The sequence below is a fragment of the Salmo salar genome, unplaced genomic scaffold, assembly GCF_905237065.1.
Source record: "Salmo salar unplaced genomic scaffold, Ssal_v3.1, whole genome shotgun sequence".
In the NCBI taxonomy this organism is placed as follows: domain Eukaryota; kingdom Metazoa; phylum Chordata; class Actinopteri; order Salmoniformes; family Salmonidae; genus Salmo; species Salmo salar.
Genome location: NW_025547706.1, coordinates 2,218 through 25,094, shown reverse-complemented (window position 1 = coordinate 25,094; position 22,877 = coordinate 2,218). Strand labels below are relative to the sequence as shown.

Genomic DNA, 22,877 nt, shown 5'->3' with positions numbered 1-22,877 from the left:
CCAGTCCGGCCCGGCCCGTTCCTGCTCCCCGCACCAAGCCAGTGGTGCGTGTTCCCAGTCCGGCCCGGCCCGTCCCTGCTCCCCGCACTAAAGTCAGCGGTGCGTGTCCCCAGTCCGGCCTGGCCAGTTCCTGCTCCTCGCACCAAGCCAGTGGTGCGTGTTCCCAGTCCGGCCCGGCCCGTCCCTGCTCCCCGCACCAGGTCAGTGGTGCGTGTCCCCAGTCCTGTCCGGCCCATCCCTGTTCCCCGCACCAAGCCCACGGTGCGTGTCCATAGTCCTGTCCGGCCCGTTCCTGTTCCCCGCACCAAGCCCACGGTGCATGTCCACAGTCCTGTCCGGCCCATTCCTGTTCCCCGCACCAAGCCCACGGTGCGTGTCCACAGTCCTGTCCGGCCCGTCCCTGCTCCCCGCACCAAGTCATTGGTGCGTGTCCCCAGTCCGGCCCGGCCCGTTCCTGCTCCCCGCACCAAGCCAGTGGTGCGTGTTCCCAGTCCGGCACGGCCCGTGTCCGGTCCACCGGTGTCCAATCTTGTTCCGGTCGACAGCTCCGCTCCAGAGCCTGAGCATGCCGCTCCACAGTGGTCCAGCCCGGGCCAGAGGGGTAGGGCTAAGGTGGAGGCGGGGGAAAGAACACGCCCGGGGCCAGAGCCTCCACCGAGGGTGAGGCGCCCACCCGGGTCCCCCCCCCAATAGACTAAAGTTTGGTGCGCCGGGAGTACGCACCGTTGGGGGGTACTGTCACGCCCTGACCAGGTGAACTCGGGTCAGGGTGTGTCATGTTGGGTATTTTTCCTTGGTTTGTTTTCTATGTTTGCGTTATAGCCTGGTGTTAGCTCTATGTGGTTTATTTCTATGTTGGGTTCTGTCGATTCCCAATCAGAGACAGCTGTCGCTAGTTTTCTCTGATTGGGATCACATTTAAGTTCCTTTTTCCCCCACGCTGTTTGTGGGGTGTTGCCTCTTTGTGTTTTGAGCAGTTAACGTATCGGCACACACCACAGTAATCAGATCACGGTGACCCGACAGTAATCAGATCATGGTGACCCCACAGTAATCAGATCACGGTGACCCCACAGTAATCAGATCATGGTGACCCCACAGTAATCAGATCACGGTGACCCCACAGTAATCAGATCATGGTGACCCCACAGTAATCAGATCCTGGTGACCCCACAGTAATCAGATCATGGTGACCCCACAGTAATCAGATCATGGTGACACCACAGTAATCAGATCATGGTGACCCCACAGTAATCAGATCATGGTGACCCCACAGTAATCAGATCATGGTGACCCCACAGTAATCAGATCCCGGTGACCCCACAGTAATCAGATCATGGTGACCCCACAGTAATCAGATCGAGGTGACCCCACAGTAATCAGATAATGGTGACCCCACAGTAATCAGATCATGGTGACCCCACAGTAATCAGATCATGGTGACCCCACAGTAATCAGATCATGGTGACCCCACAGTAATCAGATCATGGTGACCCCACAGTAATCAGATCACGGTGACCCCACAGTAATCAGATCACGGTGACCCCACAGTAATCAGATCATGGTGACCCCACAGTAATCAGATCACGGTGACCCCACAGTAATCAGATCATGGTGACCCCACAGTAATCAGATCATGGTGACCCCACAGTAATCAGATCCCGTTAACCCCACAGTAATCAGATCCAGGTGACACAGTAACATGTTAGAACAAACCAAGACCCATCCTAAATCACCAGGTGACAAAATGTTTTGACAAATAATTTGACAAATATTCCCCCCAAAAAAGACACTAAGGTAATCAGAATGGAGAGAAGCCTTACTCCTGCTCTGATTGTGTAAAATGCTTCACAACATCAACTGACCTAAAAGTTCATCAGAGGACACACACGGGAGAGAAGCCTTACTCCTGCTCTGACTGTGGAAAGAGTTTCTCTCGACTGGCCCAGTTCAAGAGACACCAAGGGCCGGACTGGGGACACGCCTTATCACTGATCTGACTGTAGATTTAGTTTTTATCAACAGCTGAGCTAAAAGGGTCATCAGAGAACACACAGAGGAGAGAAGCCTTACTTCTTCTCTTAATCTTCCCACAGGGGGCCTGCAAAAAAATGTATGAAATTGTATGAAATGTATGCATTCACTACTGTAAGTCGCTCTGGATAAGAGCGTCTGCTAAATGACTAAAATGTAAAATGTAAATGTTAATGTGGCAAGAGTTTCTCCCGATTGGGTAATGTAAAAACACACCAACGGATACACACTTGAGAGAAGCCTCATCACTGCACTGACTGTGAGAAGAGATTCTACAGATTGGTGTCTTTTTAAATGGCCCAATGTATACATAAAGGAGAGAAGTCTCATCAGTTTTCTCAGACCAGCTAAGATTAGTCACTCCACTTAATTCTCATCCCATAAAATAATTGTCAACTTTGAATTGGATCAAATGAAGAAAGCGTAGAACACTCTTGTAATCCTGTTGTTTTCACTGTGAGAACCGTGCAGAAAAAAGGGAACATTCTAGAATGTTAGTCTCTCTTCTCTTTACTGATCAGCACCTTGTTGATATTGACATCTTGGATTTGCAATGATGGTTGAATATCCTCTGTGAGGCGTCTCACAATGGAGTCTGATGGTTGACTGGGTGGTACTGCTTCCCTCTGCAGTTTTCTGTGGGAATGAGCTTGTAGACACAACATATACTGAGTGTACAAAACATTAAGGACACCTGCTCTTTCCATAACATAGACTTTCTGTACAACACTTTGTGACATCGGCTGATGTCAAAAGGGTTTATAAATACATTTGTTGATGATGATAATGATGATGATATTAACAAACTTACCAAGTGACCTGTGATGAAATCTATTGTAGAATAAATGGAACCTGGATCCATTTCATTCTATTAACATGGTTGATGTGTGTTATAGCAGTAATGGGGTTAAACTGATATTAAAATGACAACTCCATAGGTGGTACCAGGTCAGGGGAGTTCATCTCTGCTCCCAGCATCCCTGGGACAGTACTGATCAACATAGCTGACCTGATGCAGAGGTGGACCAGTGATGTTTTCCTCTCAGTGGTGAGACTTGCCCTTCCATTTGAAACACCTTTACCTGAGATCGTACAAGACGTTACAGGCTTATTGCATGTGGAAACAGACCTGCGTTCAAATACTATTTAAAATAATGTTGAATACTTAATAAGCAGTGGTTGATTGAGATTGTTGTAATGGAATCAATGGAAATGTACTAAAAGTACAAACATCGAAAACATTTCTTGCTCAGTTTGTCCCTCCCTGTTTCAGTGGATTTTCTTCAGTTTGGTGCCTAGTGAATATGACTCAGGTCTCCGTGGAAACATCAATGTAAATTCACCTTTGATTTTTACTCCTCACTTTCCCTTTCAGGTCCATGGGGTTTTACTGCCCCCTGCTGGAGACTGGAGCACACTGCAGTCCCTGGCTTTCTTTGTGCAGCTGGACGAGGAGGCCTTCATCACCTGTTGTGATGGGTCCAACAAATATCCCCAGGTGAAGGCAGGGTCCTATCTCATCCAACACGTCAATGACTTTTATAGGAGGGAGGGAGCATTTCCAATGTTAAGCTATGGAATGAACTGTAAATTTTATGGTGAATTTTCATACAGATTTACTTTAATAGAATAATTCCTTGAATGTAATGAGTTTGTGTATTGTAATTATGTTATTGAAATAGAATAAGTCAGTAATGTGAGAATAAATAAGTCCAGTCCAACCATTATCTCTCTCCTCTTTCACATCCCTCTATCATCTCTCCATGGGGGAGTACAACCATTACCTCTCTCCTCTTTCACATCCCTCTATCATCTCTCCATGGGGGATTACAACAATTACCTCTCTCCTCTTTCACATCCCTCTATCATCTCTCCATGGGAGAGTACAACCATTACCTCTCTCCTCTTTCACATCCCTCTATCATCTCTCCATGGGGGAGTACAACCATTACCTCTCTCCTCTTTCACATCCCTCTATCATCTCTCCATGGGGGCGTCCCAATAATCTCTCCTTCCTCCTGAAGTGTGGCTTTCCTTCACTACTCCTCACAACTGTAAAAGCATTGGATTGGTGTTGACATGGAGTAGAGGGAGTTTACATATACCAGTCATTTCCTTTAAATACATGAAGGGAAGTGGACAAGTTCACACTTAGAGAGAAAGGAGATAATTGGGACACACCCCATGTGTACTGATAACTACAGGAATTAAACCATATTGACCATATCTATCAGAGAGAGAGAGAGAGGCAGACAGAGAGGCAGAGAGAGAACATCAGGTAAAGTTGTGGAGATGAGGGAATATGTGATCAGAACCCCTCCAGTCTGGTTAACCACAGTTAGGTCCAGTATGGACTATCAATACAAGTCACCATTTAGAATGTGATTCAGTTCAATGGGTCTTAACAGAACTGGGGGATGTCAGACATGAAGATGTCTAAACACAACTGGAATATTCACCCACACCACTAGCTCACCTCCACACAATCCATTTACAAGTTAAAACCTGTTGGGGCTACAGGTTAGCAATGAACCCCGAGACGGGATTGCTAACAAGGCTGGAAATTCAAAACATCAAAAATCTAATAATTTCAATTTCTCAAACAATCAACTATTTTACACAATTTAAAAGATAAACATCTCCTTAATCTAACCACATTGTTCGATTTTCAAAGAGGCTTTACGGCAAAAGCATAAAGTTAGATTATGTTAGGACAGTACATAGCCACAAAAGTACAAACATCCATTTTCAATTCAAGGTCAGGCGTCACCAAAAGCAGAAACCAGCTAGAATTATGCACTAACCTTTGTCAATCTTCCTCAGATGACACTCCTAAGACATTATGTTATACAATACATGCATTTTTTGTTCCATCAAGTTCATATTTATATCCAAAAACAGCATTTTACATAGGCGGGGAAATTCAGATTTTTTTTCTTCTCTCAAATGCTTCCGGTGAACAACGTTACAAATTACAAAATTACTATTCAAAAACATTGGTAAATTATAATATTGTCATTCAAATAATTATATTTTAACATTTCGTAAATGCTACTGCATTGCCATATTTCAAAATAACTTTACTGGGAAATCACAATTTGCAATAAACCGGGTGCTGTGCTAAGAACAATAGGCTAGGCTATACAGGTTAGCACCATCTTGTAACCATGTAATATCAAAATTACTATTGTCAATATTCCCTTACCTTTGATTATCTTCATCCATTGGCACTTCCAGAAATCCCAGGTCCACTACAAATGTGGTTTCTTTTGACAAAGTTCATAATTGATGTCCAAATAACTCCAAGTTGTTCCATGTTGTTAGCGCTTCGGTGGCTACTCAAAAGTAGCGCTGGCGGGGGGGGTGGGAAGTCACGGCGAAAAGTTTAAAAAATAATCTATTTACGTTCGTTCAAACATGTCAAACGTTGTTTAGCATCAATCTTTAGAGCCATTTTTAACGTGAAACATCAGTAATGTTTCAACCCGACGTCTCCTGTGTCTTGAAAAACGTATTTGAAAATTGTCTCGCGTCACATGATTGAGCAGGTGCAAGCAATAATGGAAGTGACGACATCCCAGGGAGGTCAACTTCCCTTCCTTGTCATCCGGTCACTATTCATCATAGACGCTTCAAACAACTTTATAAAGATCGCTGACATCTAGTGGAAGCCGTAGGTGTTGCGAAATGAATCCTTTCTCACTATGGTATCTATAAAACAATGATTAAAAAAAATAGTACAGCCACAAAATTCTTTTTTTCTCTCAGGTTTTCTCAGGTTTTTGCCTGCCATATGAGTTTTGTTATACTTACAGACACCATTCAAACAGTTTTAGAAAATTCAGAGTGTTTTCTATCCAAATCTGGTAATAATATGCATATCCTAGCTTCTGAGTTGGTGTAGGTGGCAGTTAAAAATGGGCACATATTTTTTTTCAAAATTCTCAATACTGCCCCCTAGCCCCAACAGGTAGACACACCTTGGAATAAATAACAAAGGAAAACTATTACTAGATGAAGTTTAGTGTTGTATTTTTTATTTCCCATCACCATAAATCATATTTAATCACTGAACAGTAGCAGACCTAACTTCATCTGTTCCTGACTCTGGATAGTGGGTTAAAAAGACCATCAATCTCCAATGATATTAAAGTACTATTCTGAACATTACTGATATACTGAGTGGCAAGTCAAGATATCTGCTGGTTTTATTGTTTGGTCAATATCACCACCTGCTGGACAGGTTTAATGTTGCTGGACTGAGCAGTATGGGAGGATGAAAGATGACACATTTAGGGCCGGTTTCCTGGACATCTACATTGAACATGCTTTTTAGTCCAGGACTAGGATTAATCTGTGTCTGGGAAACCAGACCATATACATTAGTAGAAAGTAAGTGATTCCAGCTTGTAGTGGGCTGACTAGTCCTGAATTGTCCTTTTGTTCCTGGACCATTTTCCATGCAGCTCCAGGTGACAGAGAACACATCAATTAGGGCCGAGCCTACAAGCTGATCAATGATACTGAGGAGAATTACATAGAGACAGAGAACCAACTGAGAAAACATATCAATGGTTCTGAATGACAACCAATATACATCAACACCATACATCATGATTCATGGAAATGTACAGATTAAAACATTGCACTTAAATAAATATGAATACATTGAATGTTTATTTTAATTCAGAACATCTGAAGATGAAATCAGTTAAATCATTGTAGATGAAACAGAGTAGAATAAATCATCACATCTGGGGACCATCACCACCAGCATGACTAGTATTTATGTGGACCCTACTACAGTTTAACCAGCTCAGCTATAGACTACACCAGCATGACTAGTATCTATGTGGACCCTACTACAGTTTAACCAGCTCAGCTATAGACTACACCAGCATGACTAGTATCTATGTGGACCCTACTACAGTTTAACCAGCTCAGCTATAGACTACACCAGCATGACTAGTATCTATGTGGACCCTACTACAGTTTAACCAGCTCAGCTATAGACTACACCAGCATGACTAGTATCTATGTGGACCCTACTACAGTTTAACCAGCTCAGCTATAGACTACACCAGCATGACTAGTATCTATGTGGACCCTACAACAGTTTAACCAGCTCAGCTATAGACTACACCAGCATGACTAGTATCTATGTGGACCCTACTACAGTTTAACCAGCTCAGCTATAGACTACACCAGCATGACTAGTATCTATGTGGACCCTACTACAGTTTAACCAGCTCAGCTATAGACTACACCAGCATGACTAGTATCTATGTGGACCCTACTACAGTTTAACCAGCTCAGCTATAGACTACACCAGCATGACTAGTATCTATGTGGACCCTACTACAGTTTAACCAGCTCAGCTATAGACTACACCAGCATGACTAGTATCTATGTGGACCCTACAACAGTTTAACCAGCTCAGCTATAGACTACACCAGCATGACTAGTATCTATGTGGACCCTACTACAGTTTAACCAGCTCAGCTATAGACTACACCAGCATGACTAGTATCTATGTGGACCCTACTACAGTTTAACCAGCTCAGCAGTACCAGTGAGCCAAAACCCAGGATAGAGGGGCTGAGTGAATGTGGTCTGGACTCTGTGGAGGAGGGTCATTGTGTCAGAGACACTGTAGAAGGACAGAGTACCTGCCTTGTGATCCAGGTACACTCCTACTCTGGAGGACTGAGGGCCTGATACTTTAGTCCCAACATTATTGTGTCTGAACCAATAATCACCTCTATAGCACTGTAAACGCCAGGACTTGTTATTGAATCCAAATCCACTACCTGTCCCTCTTCTTCTGATGTGTTTATATGAGACTGCTGTATCAACATCATCAGTCCACTCCACCTCCCAGTAACAGCGTCCAGACAGACCCTCTCTACACAGAACCTGTCTGTAGTTGATGAATCTGTCTGGATGGTCAGGATATGGTTGGTCTTGGTCTGTATAGGTCACCTTTCTGTTCCCTTCAGACAGAGAGAGGCGTGTGCATGCTGTGTTTGGGTCCAGTGTGAGCTGACAGGAATCTGGGAGAAGAGCAGAGCAGAGCAGAGCAGAGACCAATGAGGGGAGTCAGAACAATAAGTTAAGTCAGATACTGTATCTACCCTGTCTTTGATTAGAGCACAGCAGAGATCAAATCAGAGAAATATGAGGAGTCAGATAGATACCCAGTCTTTGATTAGATCTACTATTGCTATATATTTCTAGCGGGATTGTTAGGAGTGTCAGTAAAAAGAGACTGTTAGTTACTTCACAATAAAGAGACTCACATTGTAACAACTGTTCTCTGGTCTTGGGCTCTGGAGGCAGTCCAACATCCACTATATTCACTACAGACACACAAACACATTGACAGAGAGAGGGAATGTTATCATCATACCATATTCCACATGTATATGACTAGTAGGGAACTTTCAATGGTCTAAAGTTGATGTTCTTATTGTTTTCAACACACCTGTAGTGGAGATCTTGGTCCATTCTCCTTTAAGGAAGTCTTCTACTTTCTCTCTCAGTTCAGACACAGTCTTACTCACATCTCCAAAGTACTGAAGAGGACGGACAACGATGCTAGGTAAGTTTGAAGATACACTGATACTGGAGAGAGACTGATAACTCTGGAGAGAGAGAGAGATAGACAGAGAGAGGGAGAGAGAGAGACAGAGGGAGAGGGAGAGGAGGGAGAGAGAGAGGGACAGAGAGAGAGAGGTACAGAGAGAGGGGGACACAGAGAGAGGGGAGGGACACAGAGAGAGGGACACAGGGACACAGAGAGAGGGACACAGAGAGAGGGACAGAGGGACACAGAGAGCGGGACACCGAGAGAGGGACAGAGAGAAACACAGAGGGACACAGAGAGACACAGAGGGACAGAGAGAGAAACACAGAGGGACAGAGAGAGAGAGAGGGAGAGAGAGAGAGAGAGAGAGAGGGACAGAGGTACACAGAGAGGGACAGAGGGACACAGAGAGGGACAGAGGGACAGAGAGAGAGACAGAGGGACAGAGAGAGAGACAGAGGGAAAGAGAGAGAGAGAGACACCGAGAGAAAGGGACAGAGAGAGGGGGACAAAGAGAGAGGGGGACAAAGAGAGAGGGACAGAGGGACACCGAGAGAGAAGGACAGAGGGACCCAGAGAGAGGGGGACCCAGAGAGAGGGACAGAGGGACACAGAGAGAGGGACAGAGGGACACAGAGAGAGGGACAGAGAGAGAGACAGAGGGACAGAGAGAGAGGGGGGGACACAGAGAGAGGGCAGAGAGACACAGACAGAGGGACACAGACAGAGGGACAGAGAGGGACAGAGAGAGAGGGACAGAGAGAGAGAGAGGGACAGAGAGAAAGCGAGGGACAGAGAGAAAGAGAGGGACAGAGAGAAAGAGAGGGACAGAGAGAAAGAGAGGGACAGAGAGACAGAGAGGGACAGAGAGAGAGAGGGACAGAGAGAGAGAGAGGGACACAGAGAGAGAGGGACACAGAGAGAGAGGGACACAGAGAGAGAGGGACAAAGAGAGGGACAGAGAGAGGGACAGAGAGAGGGAGACAGCAAGAGAGAGAGAGAGGGACAGGGACAGAGAGACATACAGGACAACATAATGATTGAGGTGAATAGTTTCACATTAAGTTAATTTCATATCACATGTAACAAGGCAGTTTAGTTACCTGGAGGAAATGGATGTGATCCTCTGTGTGTGAGAGCTGCTCCAGCTCAGTGCTTCTCTTCCTCAGCTCAGCTATCTCCTGCTTCAGTTGCTCCAGGAGTCCTTCAGCTTGACTCACTTGAGCCTTCTCTTGGGCTCTGATCAGATCCTTCACCTCAGAGCTCCTTCTCTCAATGGAGTGGATCAGCTCAGTAAAGATCTGATCACTGTCCTCCACTGCTGACTGTGCAGAACGCTGTTAAGAGACAGAGAGAGAGAGACAGACAGAGAGAAAGAGAGACAGAGACAGAGAGAGACAGAGACAGAGAGAGACAGAGAGAGACAGAGAGAGAGAGAGACAGAGAGAGAGAGACAGAGAGAGAGAGAGAGAGAGAGAGAGAGAGAGAGACACACACAGAGAGAGAGAGAGAGACAGAGAGAGAGAGACAGAGAGAGAGAGAGACAGAGAGAGAGAGACAGAGAGAGAGACAGAGAGAGAGAGACAGAGAGAGAGAGAGAGAGAGAGACAGAGAGAGAGAGACAGAGACAGAGAGAGAGAGAGAGACAGAGAGAGAGAGACAGAGACAGAGAGAGAGAGACAGAGAGAGAGAGACAGAGAGACAGAGACAGAGAGACAGAGACAGAGAGAGAGAGAGAGAGTAGGTACAGTAGCTTCTGCACCTCATTGAGTCAGAACGCTGCCACCCTGCTCTCCAGGTCCACCAGGCCTTGTCCCCCTTCCTGGACAGGCAGGTACAGAACACCGCTTGGCCCTGCTCTACTCTCCTCCCTCCTGGTCCCCCCTCCAGTAGCCTGCCCCGTAGCAGAGCTAGACCCAGCCTCTGTCCCCTGAGTCCTAGTAGGCTGGACAATAGAACGAGTCAAAAACGTCCAAAGAACGTTGTCTGAGCTGGAACACTAGCGAGGCCATAGCAAATGAATTGAAACGAACCTTCACAGAGCCTCTTCTGACTGGAATGATCCTTAGAATTCCATTTCCCCTAAATGGCACCAAAAAATGTCTACCTTTTTATTTGACCACTAAAACCTGTTCTTAGGACCAAACTGAAAAATAACAACTGGTGTAGAAAGTAAACATCCGCACCTCGATGGTGCCAAGTGTGATTATGTCTGCATTACCAGGAAGTAGGAAAAAACGGGCAACTTCAGACTATTTCTGGTCTAGTGATCGATGACAGCAGAGGACGCTGCCCAACCTTATGTCATTAGAAGGAGGAGATTCTCCTGATTAAAATGGTGTCTGACATGAAAACATCTAAATTTACACATTGTGAGATATTTAGTGAAATAAACAGACATACCATAACTAAGCTGCTCAAACTTACATCATTAGAAATAATAGGTTATCCTGATTAAAATGGTTTAGAACTTCAAACCATTAAAATAAATACATCTATTAGAGATAATTGGAGAAATAGACATGTCCCTATTTCCCCAAAACAATGGCAGTCAAAGTTATAACAGCAATCTTTTATTTAACCAGCTTACCATTTATCTACGACCATTTGACTTTGTGTTTAACATTTAGTGGTTTGTAATCTAGTGGTTAAGAACATTGGGCAGTAACTGAAAGGAGGCTGGTTCCAATCCCCGAGCAGATTTGGGATCTTAACCCGAGTGGCTCTGGATAAGAGTGTCTGCTAAATGACTCACATGTAAACGTGAACTAGACCTCTGTGAAAGGGCGGCAGGTAGTCTAGTGGTTAGAGTGTTTGGCCAGGCAGCAGTTAGTCTAGTGGTTAGAGTGTTTGGCCGGGCACAGGTAGCCTAGTGGTTAGAGCGTTTGGCCGGGCATCAGGTAGTCTAGAGGTTAGAGCGTTTGGCTGGGCAGCAGGTAGTCTAGTGGTTAGAGCGTTTGGCCGGGCATCAGGTAGCCTAGTGGTTAGAGCGTTTGGCCGGGCACAGGTAGCCTAGTGGTTAGAGCGTTTGGCCGGGCATCAGGTAGTCTAGAGGTTAGAGCGTTTGGCTGGGCAGCAGGTAGCCTAGGGGTTAGAGCGCTGGCCCAGTAACCGAAAGGTTGATGTATCGAATCCCCGAGCTGACAAGGTACAAATCTGTCGTTCTGCCCCTGAACAAGACAGTTAACCCCACTGTTACCTGGAAGGCAGTCATTGTAAATAACAATTTGTTCTTAACTGACTTGTCTAGTTAAATAAAGGTTACATTTCAAATATAAAAAGCGTGGCAGTAACTTATTAAATTTTCATTATTCACAGACAGACTCCTCTGAAGGCAGGCAGGCAGCACACTCCTGAAAACTGCTCAGCAAAGCAAAGGCTCTTTTGAGAGCTACCAGATTTATATTAAAAAAGCTCATTTTCAGTGTCTGTGTCCAGTGTCTGTGTTTATATGTTAAGGGGGTTTTACTTTGGCAGATAATGTCACCCATTTAAATATATACATTTTTATATAATTAACTAAATGTATGATGTTTTGGGTTTATGTCAGTTTCATTATGCTATAAATGGTTATTTTATGGCTGTCAGTGATAAAATGAACTATAACACTTTATGTTTTGTAATTCTGAGTAATTACTACTTTAGTAAGGATATCCACTGTATTCAGTACTGCTGACAATACAACAAAAATTCCAATAGATGGAAGCATAAGACAGTTCAGATTAGTTTAGGTCAAGTACAAGTATCCAACTCAACAAGCCCCTCCAAAAGCTTGTTCCGTCAAACAAACACTTGTCTACGAAAAGAGACACCCAGCCGAGAGCCACGAAACGAAAACCGATAAACAGTGGAAACGAATAAATAAACCCTTAACAACTACAACATACATTTGGAAAATACTCAAAAAGAATAGTAGCCCTCCTCAGGAACCACAAAACCCTCACACAACACCTTCTTCTTCTATGATATAATGGCAATCCGCAAACCAACGTTAAAGGTGCATGGTGCCACCTACTGTGCTGGAGTGCGTTCAATCATGGTTTACACCATTTCTAAATCCTCCTACCTAACTCAGTACTTCTGAGAAAATAAAAAAGAGTCCTACTAACTTCTAATAGACCCTCCCCCATCCCCCAAATCCCTTCCAAACCCCCCAACCCCATCCAACCTCAATGACCCTACACTTCAATCTTTCCCTCTCTTCAACATCCTTACAACAATATAACAACACATGCTCCACCGTTTCATTGACAATACCCTCCAGACACAAACCATTCACATGCTGCCAACCAGATGTAAGGACCACTTCAATGTACAATGTCCTAAGCACAATCGAGTAAACACCACCTCTTCCTTCCTAATCTGACCTTTGAACCTTGGTCCACCGACCTTTAGAGGACATATAAATGCCGTCCCTTGTGCTCAGAGTCCCCATCTCTTCAGCCACACATCTATCAAAATGTCTCTGATCTTACATTTGTCTTCACCTCTACCCAGTGGATCATTAATATATATTATATCTTGTTTTAAAGCTCTTTTAGCTAACTGGTCTACAATTTCATTCCCTTCCACACCTGAATGTGCTGGGACCCATCAGAATCTCACTACTACACCCATTCTCTCATTTCTCCATAATAACATTGATACCTACAACTGTTTAACCAAAACCACTGCCTTGTCTACTAGTATATTCCCAACAGTCATCTAGAACAGTAGCAGTGGGATGCTCAACCTCACAGCCTTGCAACCCAATAAGATAATGATAATTTATTATGCCGTATACCCAAAGGCATCTCACCTGCCTCCACTAGTAAGACACATACAGATGTTGATTCAAATGCACCAATACATATCCTTAAGGCTATATACTGGATTCTGTCCAGTTTAAGTCTTTGCTGCTGTTCCATAAACTATTCACCCGTAATCAATTTTCGTCCTGATCAGAGCTCTATAAATATCCATCAACGATTGTCTGTCAGCACCCCATTCATAACCAGAGACCCACACAACCAACTACCACGAAAGTGATGGAATGAGAGAGAGAGACATCGTTACAACACTGTACATAGACATAATATAACGTTTCTTCTTCTTTGGAGTTTAACGGCGGTTGGCATCCAATATGTTGTATTACTGCCCCCAACTGGACAATAATATAAATCAATTTTACTTTGTGATACAAAATGGGAAAATGAATATTTCATATTTTTTCATATAAAAAAAACACCCTTCCAACTAACCCTACACTCATTAAAAACCCACTACCCCATTCCACTACTTTGACCCTATCTGCTCCAGCACCATGCCAACTAACCCTACACTCATTAAAAACCCACTACCCCATTCCACTACTTTGACCCTATCTGCTCCTGCACCATGCCAACTAACCCTACACTCATTAAAAACCCACTACCCCATTCCACTACTTTGACCCTATCTGCTCCTGCACCATGCCCATGACCTGGGAGGACGGGACACCACCACTCAACACACCCTGTAACTATTCTAAAGTCAAATCTCATATGACCAAATACTTCTCTGGTTCTGAGCTCTTCTCCACACCTTCTACCTCACTTAACTCTCCCTCATTCATTTCCATTTCACCTCCAGAACTCAGTCAGGTGCACGGCTCTCTCTGTATACACTTGAATTATAACATTTGAAATGTCTGTATTCTTTTGAAAATAAATGTTGTGTAATGTTTACTGTTCATTCATGATTGTTTATTATCTACTTCACTTGCTTTGGCATAGTAAAGATATGTTTCCCATGTCAAAACAGATCTTTGAATTGAATTGAATTGAATTGAGAGAGAGCTCCATGTTAATGTATAGAGGACGTGAGTCAGTCATGGTTACTCATGGTTATGTGATGAGGTAGCCCCTCCTGTGACTTCTAAATCAGCGTCGGCCCAATAGGGAATGTTCTCTTGATGTAATGGTCAAGATGTTGGTTTATCCCACGGTAGACCTGGGTTCATATCCCGTCAGTTACATTAAGCAGTCTATTCTCTGAAAGGGGTCCAGACAGCCTGTTCCCAACAGTGGGGTCAGTGGGATTGGATAGGGACCCCTCTCTCTGATTGGAGGAGACAGGTAAAATGGTGTGTCTCCTCTGGTCAACAATACTCGCCTTGAGAGACTCCACAGCCTGTTCTCAACAGTGGGGTCAGTGGGATTGGAGAGGGGCCCCTCTATTTCTCTCTCTCTCTCTGACTGGAGGAGAGAAGTGAAATGGTGTGTCTCCTCTGGTCAACAATTCTCACCTTGAGAGACTCCACAGCCTGTTGGAGCTCCTTCAGCTCCTTCTCTCTCTCCTGGAATCTCTGCTGGACCTTCTGCTGACTCATCCCCAGCTGCCTCTGTGGAGAATCACTCTTCAATGAGATATCAAGCTTTAATTGTCCAGTAGATTAATAGTATAGTCATGTGACATAGGGCCCATAGAGAGGAAGGTCTACAATCCTTAGGAAGTCCCTTTACAATATTATATTATGTTGCTATGTGAATGATTATAGTTTTATGGTAGGCCTACATGTATCAAGGGGTTGAGACTGAACTTTGGACTCATAAAAGGCCATTCAGAATGATAATAGTGTTTGACTTTAGAAAATGGTGATACATTTGGAGAATCTGGGTTAACTTATCTATATACTCAAGGTTTGTGTCCATATTTGTTCTGCTGTGGATCCATTTCATTTGAATGATCTCATATTCAAACAGCCTTAGTTCCTACTGTATCTTTAATTCTTTGTTTATCAGACAGTCACCAACAAGTTATTCTGGTCTTACCTGTTTCTCAGTCCTCTCTGCTGCAGCTGACACTGTATCGTGGCCTTTATGTTCATCCATCACACACAGCAGACAGATACACTGCTGATCGGTACGACAGTAAACCTCCAGCAGTTTGTCATGATTAGAGCAGATCTTCTCCTGTAGTTGTGTGGTGGCTTTGACCAGCTTGTGCTTCTTGAAACCAGGACATTCATAGTGAGGTTGGAGGTGAGTCTCACAGTAAGAGGCCAGACACACCAGACAGGACATGAGGGCTTTCTGCTTTCTGGTCCCAGTGCAGAAATCACACACCACATCTCCAGATCCAGCATAGCACAGAGCAGGAGGGGGAGCAGCCTGGAGTCCTGTCTTCTTCAGTTTCTCCACCAGCTCAGCCAACATGTTATTTTTCCTCAGATTAGGCCTTGGAGTGAAGGTCTCTCTGCACTGAGGACAGCTATAGACCCCTTTCAGAACATCCTGATCCCAGCAGTCCTCAATACAGCTCCTACAGTAACTGTGTCCACAGTGGATGGTGACCGGCTCCTTCAGTAGATCCAGACAGACAGAACAACAGAACTGGTCCTGGTCCAGCAGAACTCCCTGCTGAGCCATTTGGACGGTTTTTCACTCTCACACAGACAGACGAGACAGAGACTCAGATCAGTTGCGTTTCCACAGAAGAGAGTTTGTGAAGGGGAGGGACTTCCTGGTTCTGCCAGAGGGCTGGGGTTAGAGGGAGGGAAGGAGGGAGTGAGAGAGGGAGGGGTTAGAGGAAGGGAGGGAGAGAGAGAATACTGCAGGCAAAGTTGAGAAGGAGACAAATATTTTAGTTCCTAGGTTAAGACCCTTAATATGGAATAAATTAAATAGAGTGGTTAGAATATATAAAGGGTAACAGTTTCTATGAAGTACATATCTATAATGCTTTTAGTGAATGTTGTAATGTCTTAAAGTGATATGCTGTGATACTAACTATAAGCCTCCATAATAACTCAGACGTGGTTGTAAAACTGTACAATGTGTTATAGATAATTAGCTACAATGGGGGAGGGGGGACTTGAAATGGATTCAATGTACTGGAGGTGAAATGAATACTGGATGTATTGACTGATCATTGAGAATGATGGAACACTTTACATTACAGTGTGTTTATTGGTGTGTAATTGTTCCTGTTAGTACAGTGGTGTAACAAGTACTGTGATGCCTCATTCTTCCACTGTACTAGCAGCAGTAACCCTAACCAGTAATAAGGCTACTGGAATGGAAAGTGGTACAGGAAATATAAAGTAAGGATTTATACATGTCATCTATGATATACTGTATGTAATGATATGTCTCTGTCTTCTAGATGGTGTTCTATACTGTATGTAATGATATGTCTTCTAGATGGTGTTCTATACTGTATGTAATGATATGTCTTCTAGATGGTGTTCTATACTGTATGTAATGATATGTCTCTGTCTTCTAGATGGTGTTCTATACTGTATGTAATGATATGTCTTCTAGATGGTGTCTATACTGTATGTAATGATATGTCTTCTAGATGGTGTTCTATACTGTATGTAATGATATGTCTCTGTCTTCTAGATGGTGTTCTATACTGTATGTAATGATATGTCTTCTAGATGGTGTTCTATACTGTATGTAATGATATGTCTTCTAGATGGTGTTCTATACTGTATGTAATGATATGTCTCTGTCTTCTAGATGGTGTTATATACTGTATGTAATGATATGTCTTCTAGATGGTGTTCTATACTGTAGGTAATGATATGTCTTCTAGATGGTGTTCTATACTGTATGTAATGATATGTCTCTGTCTTCTAGATGTTGTTCTATACTGTATGTAATGATATGTCTTCTAGATGGTGTTCTATACTGTATGTAATGATATGTCTCTGTCTTCTAGATGGTGTTCTATACTGTATGTAATGATATGTCTTCTAGATGGTGTTCTATACTGTATGTAATGATATGTCTTCTAGATGGTGTTCTATACTGTATGTAATGATATGTCTTCTAGATGGTGTTCTATACTGTATGTAATGATATGTCTCTCACTTCTAGATGGTGTTCTATACTGTATGTAATGATATGTCGCTGTCTTCTAGATGGTGTTCTATACTGTATGTAATGATATGTCTTCTAGATGGTGTTCTATACTGTATGTAATGATATGTCTTCTAGATGGTGTTCTATACTGTATGTAATGATATGTCTTCTAGATGGTGTTCTATACTGTATGTAATGATATGTCTCTGTCTTCTAGATGGTGTTCTATACTGTATGTAATGATATGTCTTCTAGATGGTGTTCTATACTGTATGTAATGATATGTCTCTGTCTTCTAGATGGTGTTCTATACTGTATGTAATGATATGTCTCTGTCTTCTAGATGGTGTTCTATACTGTATGTAATGATATGTCTCTGTCTTCTAGATGGTGTTCTATACTGTATGTAATGATATGTCTCTGTCTTCTAGATGGTGTTCTATACTGTATGTAATGATATGTCTTCTAGATGGTGTTCTATACTGTATGTAATGATATGTCTTCTAGATGGTGTTCTATACTGTATGTAATGATATGTCTCTGTCTTCTAGATGGTGTTCTATACTGTATGTAATGATATGTCTTCTAGATGGTGTTCTATACTGTATGTAATGATATGTCTCTGTCTTCTAGATGGTGTTCTATACTGTATGTAATGATATGTCTTCTAGATGGTGTTCTATACTGTATGTAATGATATGTCTCTGTCTTCTAGATGGTGTTCTATACTGTATGAATTCTGAGGATTTAAAATATGAATCTATTAGAATCTATGTTGTTAATAAAGTTGTTAAAGTTGTTATTGTTTCACTAAAAACGTTTCATTTTGGGACCAAAAGGTGATCAAACATCTTCCTTTTGTCTAGAAAACAAACAACAAATGTTGTCAATGTTTCTGTCTTATTTCAGCTGTTGTTCTACACTTCAACGTGCTCCACTTTTCTGTTGATCGTTGAAGAAACAATGTTATTCAAAGTAACAGAGTGATCTAATAATAGCGCTTTGACCATGAAGCTGCTGGGAAATGCGTCAGCAATTCATATCATTGAAGGGAATTAAACTGCTGGGAAACACGTCAGCAATTCATATCATTAAAGGGAATTAATCTGTCGTCCTGAACCTTCTTTTACCACTTCACTATCTGAAGTCATTTAATCTTTATCTGGGATTGATTGAACTTGGCTGGTACAATGGAACAAACTCCATTGTGTCCTCCTCCCAGAGTGCTAAGAGCCTTGGCTTGACCCTGGACAACACCCTGTCGTCTCCCGTCTGGATTACTGCAACTCGCTGTTGGCTGGGCTCCCTGCCTGTGCCATTAAACCCCTACAACTCATCCAGAACGCTGCAGCCCGTCTGGTGTTCAACCTTCCCAAGTTCTCTCACGTCACCCCACTCCTCCGCACACTCCACTGGCTTCCAGTTGAAGCTCGCATCCGCTACAAGACCATGGTGCTTGCCTACGGAGCTGTGAGGGGACCGGCACCTCCGTACCTTCAGGCTCTGATCAGGCCCTACACCCAAACAAGGCCACTGCGTTCATCCTCCTCTGGCCTGCTGCCCCCCCCCCACCTCTTTAAGGAATACCTGGGATAGGATAAAGTAATCCTTCTAAACCCCCCCCCTAAAAGATTTAGATGCACTATTGTAAAGTGGTTGTTCCACTGGATATCATAAGGTGAATGCACCAATTTGTAAGTCGCTCTGGATAAGAGCGTCTGCTAAATGACTTAAATGTAAATGTATAACTACTGCTGTCCACTTCATATGTATATACTGTATTCTAGTCATGGTTCATCCTATATAACTACTGCTGTCCACTTCATATGTATATACTGTATTCTAGTCATGGTTCATCCTATATAACTACTGCTGTCCACTTCATATGTATATACTGTATTCTAGTCATGGTTCATCCTATATAACTACTGCTGTCTACTTCATATGTATATACTGTATTCTAGTCATGGTTCATCCTATATAACTACTGCTGTCTACTTCATATGTATATACTGTATTCTAGTCATGGTTCATCCTATATAACTACTGCTGTCTACTTCATATGTATATACTGTATTCTAGTCATGGTTCATCCTATATAACTACTGCTGTCCACTTCATATGTATATACTGTATTCTAGTCATGGTTCATCCTATATAACTACTGCTGTCCACTTCATATGTATATACTGTATTCTAGTCATGGTTCATCCTATATAACTACTGCTGTCCACTTCATATGTATATACTGTATTCTAGTCATGGTTCATCCTATATAACTACTGCTGTCTACTTCATATGTATATACTGTATTCTAGTCCTGGTTCATCCTATATAACTACTGCTGTCCACTTCATATGTTTATACTGTATTCTAGTCATGGTTCATCCTATATAACTACTGCTGTCTACTTCATATGTATATACTGTATTCTAGTCCTGGTTCATCCTATATAACTACTGCTGTCCACTTCATATGTATATACTGTATTCTAGTCATGGTTCATCCTATATAACTACTGCTGTCTACTTCATATGTATATACTGTATTCTAGTCCTGGTTCATCCTATATAACTACTGCTGTCCACTTCATATGTATATACTGTATTCTAGTCCTGGTTCATCCTATATAACTACTGCTGTCTACTTCATATGTATATACTGTATTCTAGTCATGGTTCATCCTATATAACTACTGCTGTCTACTTCATATGTATATACTGTATTCTAGTCATGGTTCATCCTATATAACTACTGCTGTCCACTTCATATGTATATACTGTATTCTAGTCATGGTTCATCCTATATAACTACTGCTGTCCACTTCATATGTATATACTGTATTCTAGTCATGGTTCATCCTATATAACTACTGCTGTCCACTTCATATGTATCTACTGTATTCTAGTCATGGTTCATCCAATATAACTACTGCTGTCCACTTCATATGTATATACTGTATTCTAGTCATGGTTCATCCTATATAACTACTACTGTCCATATGCTATCCTTCAGATATACTACAGATGTACTCCAAATTGTCTATGCATCACATCACAGTATATATATATATATATATATATATATATATATATATATATATATATATATATCATTGCTTGTCCTAATATTTTCATTTACTTTTTAGATTTGCCCTCTGTGAGCTAGGAACACAAGCATTGTTAGATATTACTGCACTGTTGGAGCCAGGAACACAAGCATTTCACTACACCCGCGATAACATCTGATAAATATGTGTACGCGACCAATAAAATAAAATGTGATTGTATTGTTGAAAGTGTTAGATAATTCTCAATCCGTGTTGTGTCTTGTCTAAGAACAGCCCTTAGCCGTGGTACTGTATAATAACCATATATCACACCTCCTCAGGACTTATTGATTCATTACAACACATAGGTGTATTATAAGGCATTATAAAGGTCATTAATATAATGATACATACGTACTTCATAGAAACTTGTCAACCTTCATATATTCTAACAACTCACATTTTAAGATTCATTATGTCATTTGTTCCATGTTAAGGGCTCTAACCTTGGAACAAAACTTTGTTTCCCTCTTGCTGTTGCATGCAGTTCATCTCTCTTCCTCCATTCCTCTAACCCCTCCCTCCCTCCTTCTAACCCCAGCCCTCTGGCAGAACCAGGAAGTCCATCCCCTCCACAAACTCTCTTCTGAGGAAACGAAACTGATCTGAGTCTCTGTGTCGTCTGTCTGTGTGAGAGTGAACAACCGTCCCAATGGCTCAGCAGGGAGTTCTGCTGGACCAGGACCAGTTCTGTTGTTCTGTCTGTCTGGATCTACTGAAAGAGCCAGTCACTACTGCCTGTGGACACAATTACTGTAGAATCTGTATTGAGGGCTGCTGGGATCAGGATGTTCTGAAAGGGGTCTATAGCTGTCCTCAGTGCAGAGAGACCTTCACTCCAAGGCCTAATCTGAGGAAAAATAACATGTTGGCTGAGCTGGTGGAGAAACTGAAGAAGACAGGACTCCAGGCTGCTCCCCCTCCTGCTCTGTGCTATGCTGGACCTGGAGATGTGGCATGTGATGTCTGCACTGGGACCAGAAAGCAGAAGGCCCTCATGTCCTGTCTGGTGTGTCTGGCCTCTTACTGTGAGACTCACCTCCAACCTCACTATGAATCTCCTGGTTTCAAGAAGCACAAGCTGGTCAAAGCCACCGCACAACTACAGGAGAAGATCTGCTCTCATCATGACAAACTGCTGGAGGTTTACTGTCGTACCGATCAGCAGTGTATCTGTTATCTGTGTACAATGGATGAACATAAAGGCCATGATACAGTGTCAGCTGCAGCAGAGAGGACTGAGAAACAGGTAAGACCAGAACAACTTGTTGGTGACTGTCTGATAAACAAAGAGTTAAAGATACAGTAGGAACTGAGGCTGTTTGAATATGAGACCATTCAAATGAAATGGATCCACAAATATGAACACAAACCTTGAGTATATAGATATGTTAACCCAGATTCTCCAAATGTATCACCATTTTCTAAAGTCAAACACTATTATCATTCTGAATGGCCTTTCATGAATCCAAAGATCAGTCTCAACCCCTTAAAACATGTAGGTTGACTATAAAACTATATTCATTCACATAGCAATGTATTAATATAATTTCTGAAATGGACTTCCTCAATACTTGTATCCCTATCTTCTATGGGTCCTATGTCACATTACTAAACTATTGATCTACTGGACTAATAAAGCTTGATAGCTCATTGAAGAGTGATTCTCCACAGAGGCAGCTGGGGATGAGTCAGCAGAAGGTCCAGCAGAGATTCCAGGAGAGAGAGAAGGAGCTGAAGGAGCTCCAACAGGCTGTGGAGTATTTCAAGGTGAGTATTGTTGACAAGAGGAGACACACCATTTCACTTCTCTCCTCCATTCAGAGATAGAGAGAGAGAGGGGCCCCTCTTCAATCCCACTGACCCCACTGTTGGGAACAGGCTGTCTGGACCCCTTTCAGAGAATAGACTGCTTAATGTAACTGACAGGATATGAACCCAGGTCTACTGCAGGAGAAACCAACATATTGACCATTACATCAAGAGGACATTCCCTATTGGGCCGACGCTGATTTAGAAGTCGCAGGCGTGGCTACCTCATCACATAACCATGAGTAACCATGACTACCTCATGTCCCCTATACATTAACATGGAGCTCTCTCTCTCTCAATTCAATTCAAAGGTCTTTATTGGCATGGGAAACATATGTTTACATATGAACAGGAATGAACAGTAAACATTACACTCACAAAAGTTTCAAAGGAATAGAGACATTTCAAATGTTATAATTCAATGGAGGGTTAGTTGGCATGGTGCAGGAGCAGATAGGGTCAAAGTAGTGGAATGGGGTAGTGGGTTTTTAATGAGTGTAGGGTTAGT

The 22,877-nt window shown here is 42.7% G+C and overlaps 2 protein-coding genes across 2 annotated transcripts; one reads left to right on the top strand and one right to left on the bottom strand.

The window, feature by feature from the left end:
• Positions 1–7,509: 7,509 nt before the first annotated feature.
• Positions 7,510–16,008, bottom strand: LOC106561474 (tripartite motif-containing protein 16-like). Its single transcript, XM_045711511.1, has 6 exons — positions 15,412–16,008; positions 14,886–14,981; positions 9,724–9,957; positions 8,519–8,678; positions 8,334–8,393; positions 7,510–8,087 (listed from the first exon to the last, which is right to left on the bottom strand). The coding sequence occupies exons 1-6, from the start codon at positions 16,006–16,008 to the stop codon at positions 7,579–7,581; spliced, it is 1,656 nt and encodes a 551-aa protein (XP_045567467.1). The 3' UTR covers positions 7,510–7,578.
• Positions 16,009–21,142: 5,134 nt separating this feature from the next.
• Positions 21,143–22,515, top strand: LOC123732222 (E3 ubiquitin/ISG15 ligase TRIM25-like). Its single transcript, XM_045711510.1, has 2 exons — positions 21,143–21,806; positions 22,232–22,515. The coding sequence occupies exons 1-2, from the start codon at positions 21,210–21,212 to the stop codon at positions 22,385–22,387; spliced, it is 753 nt and encodes a 250-aa protein (XP_045567466.1). The 5' UTR covers positions 21,143–21,209; the 3' UTR covers positions 22,388–22,515.
• Positions 22,516–22,877: the final 362 nt, after the last annotated feature.

Excerpts from the sequence above, each read along its gene's own strand:
- LOC123732222 (XM_045711510.1), top strand. The coding sequence starts at position 21,210 with ATGGCTCAGCAGGGAGTTCTGCTGGACCAGGACCAGTTCTGTTGTTCT. Across the intron at positions 21,807-22,231 it reads CAGAGAGGACTGAGAAACAG|AGGCAGCTGGGGATGAGTCA; the intron begins GTAAGACCAGAA and ends GATTCTCCACAG.
- LOC106561474 (XM_045711511.1), bottom strand. The coding sequence starts at position 16,008 with ATGGCTCAGCAGGGAGTTCTGCTGGACCAGGACCAGTTCTGTTGTTCT. Across the intron at positions 8,679-9,723 it reads ATCACATCCATTTCCTCCAG|AGTTATCAGTCTCTCTCCAG; the intron begins GTAACTAAACTG and ends CTCTCTCTCCAG. Across the intron at positions 8,088-8,333 it reads CAGAGAACAGTTGTTACAAT|ATTCCTGTCAGCTCACACTG; the intron begins GTGAGTCTCTTT and ends CTCTTCTCCCAG.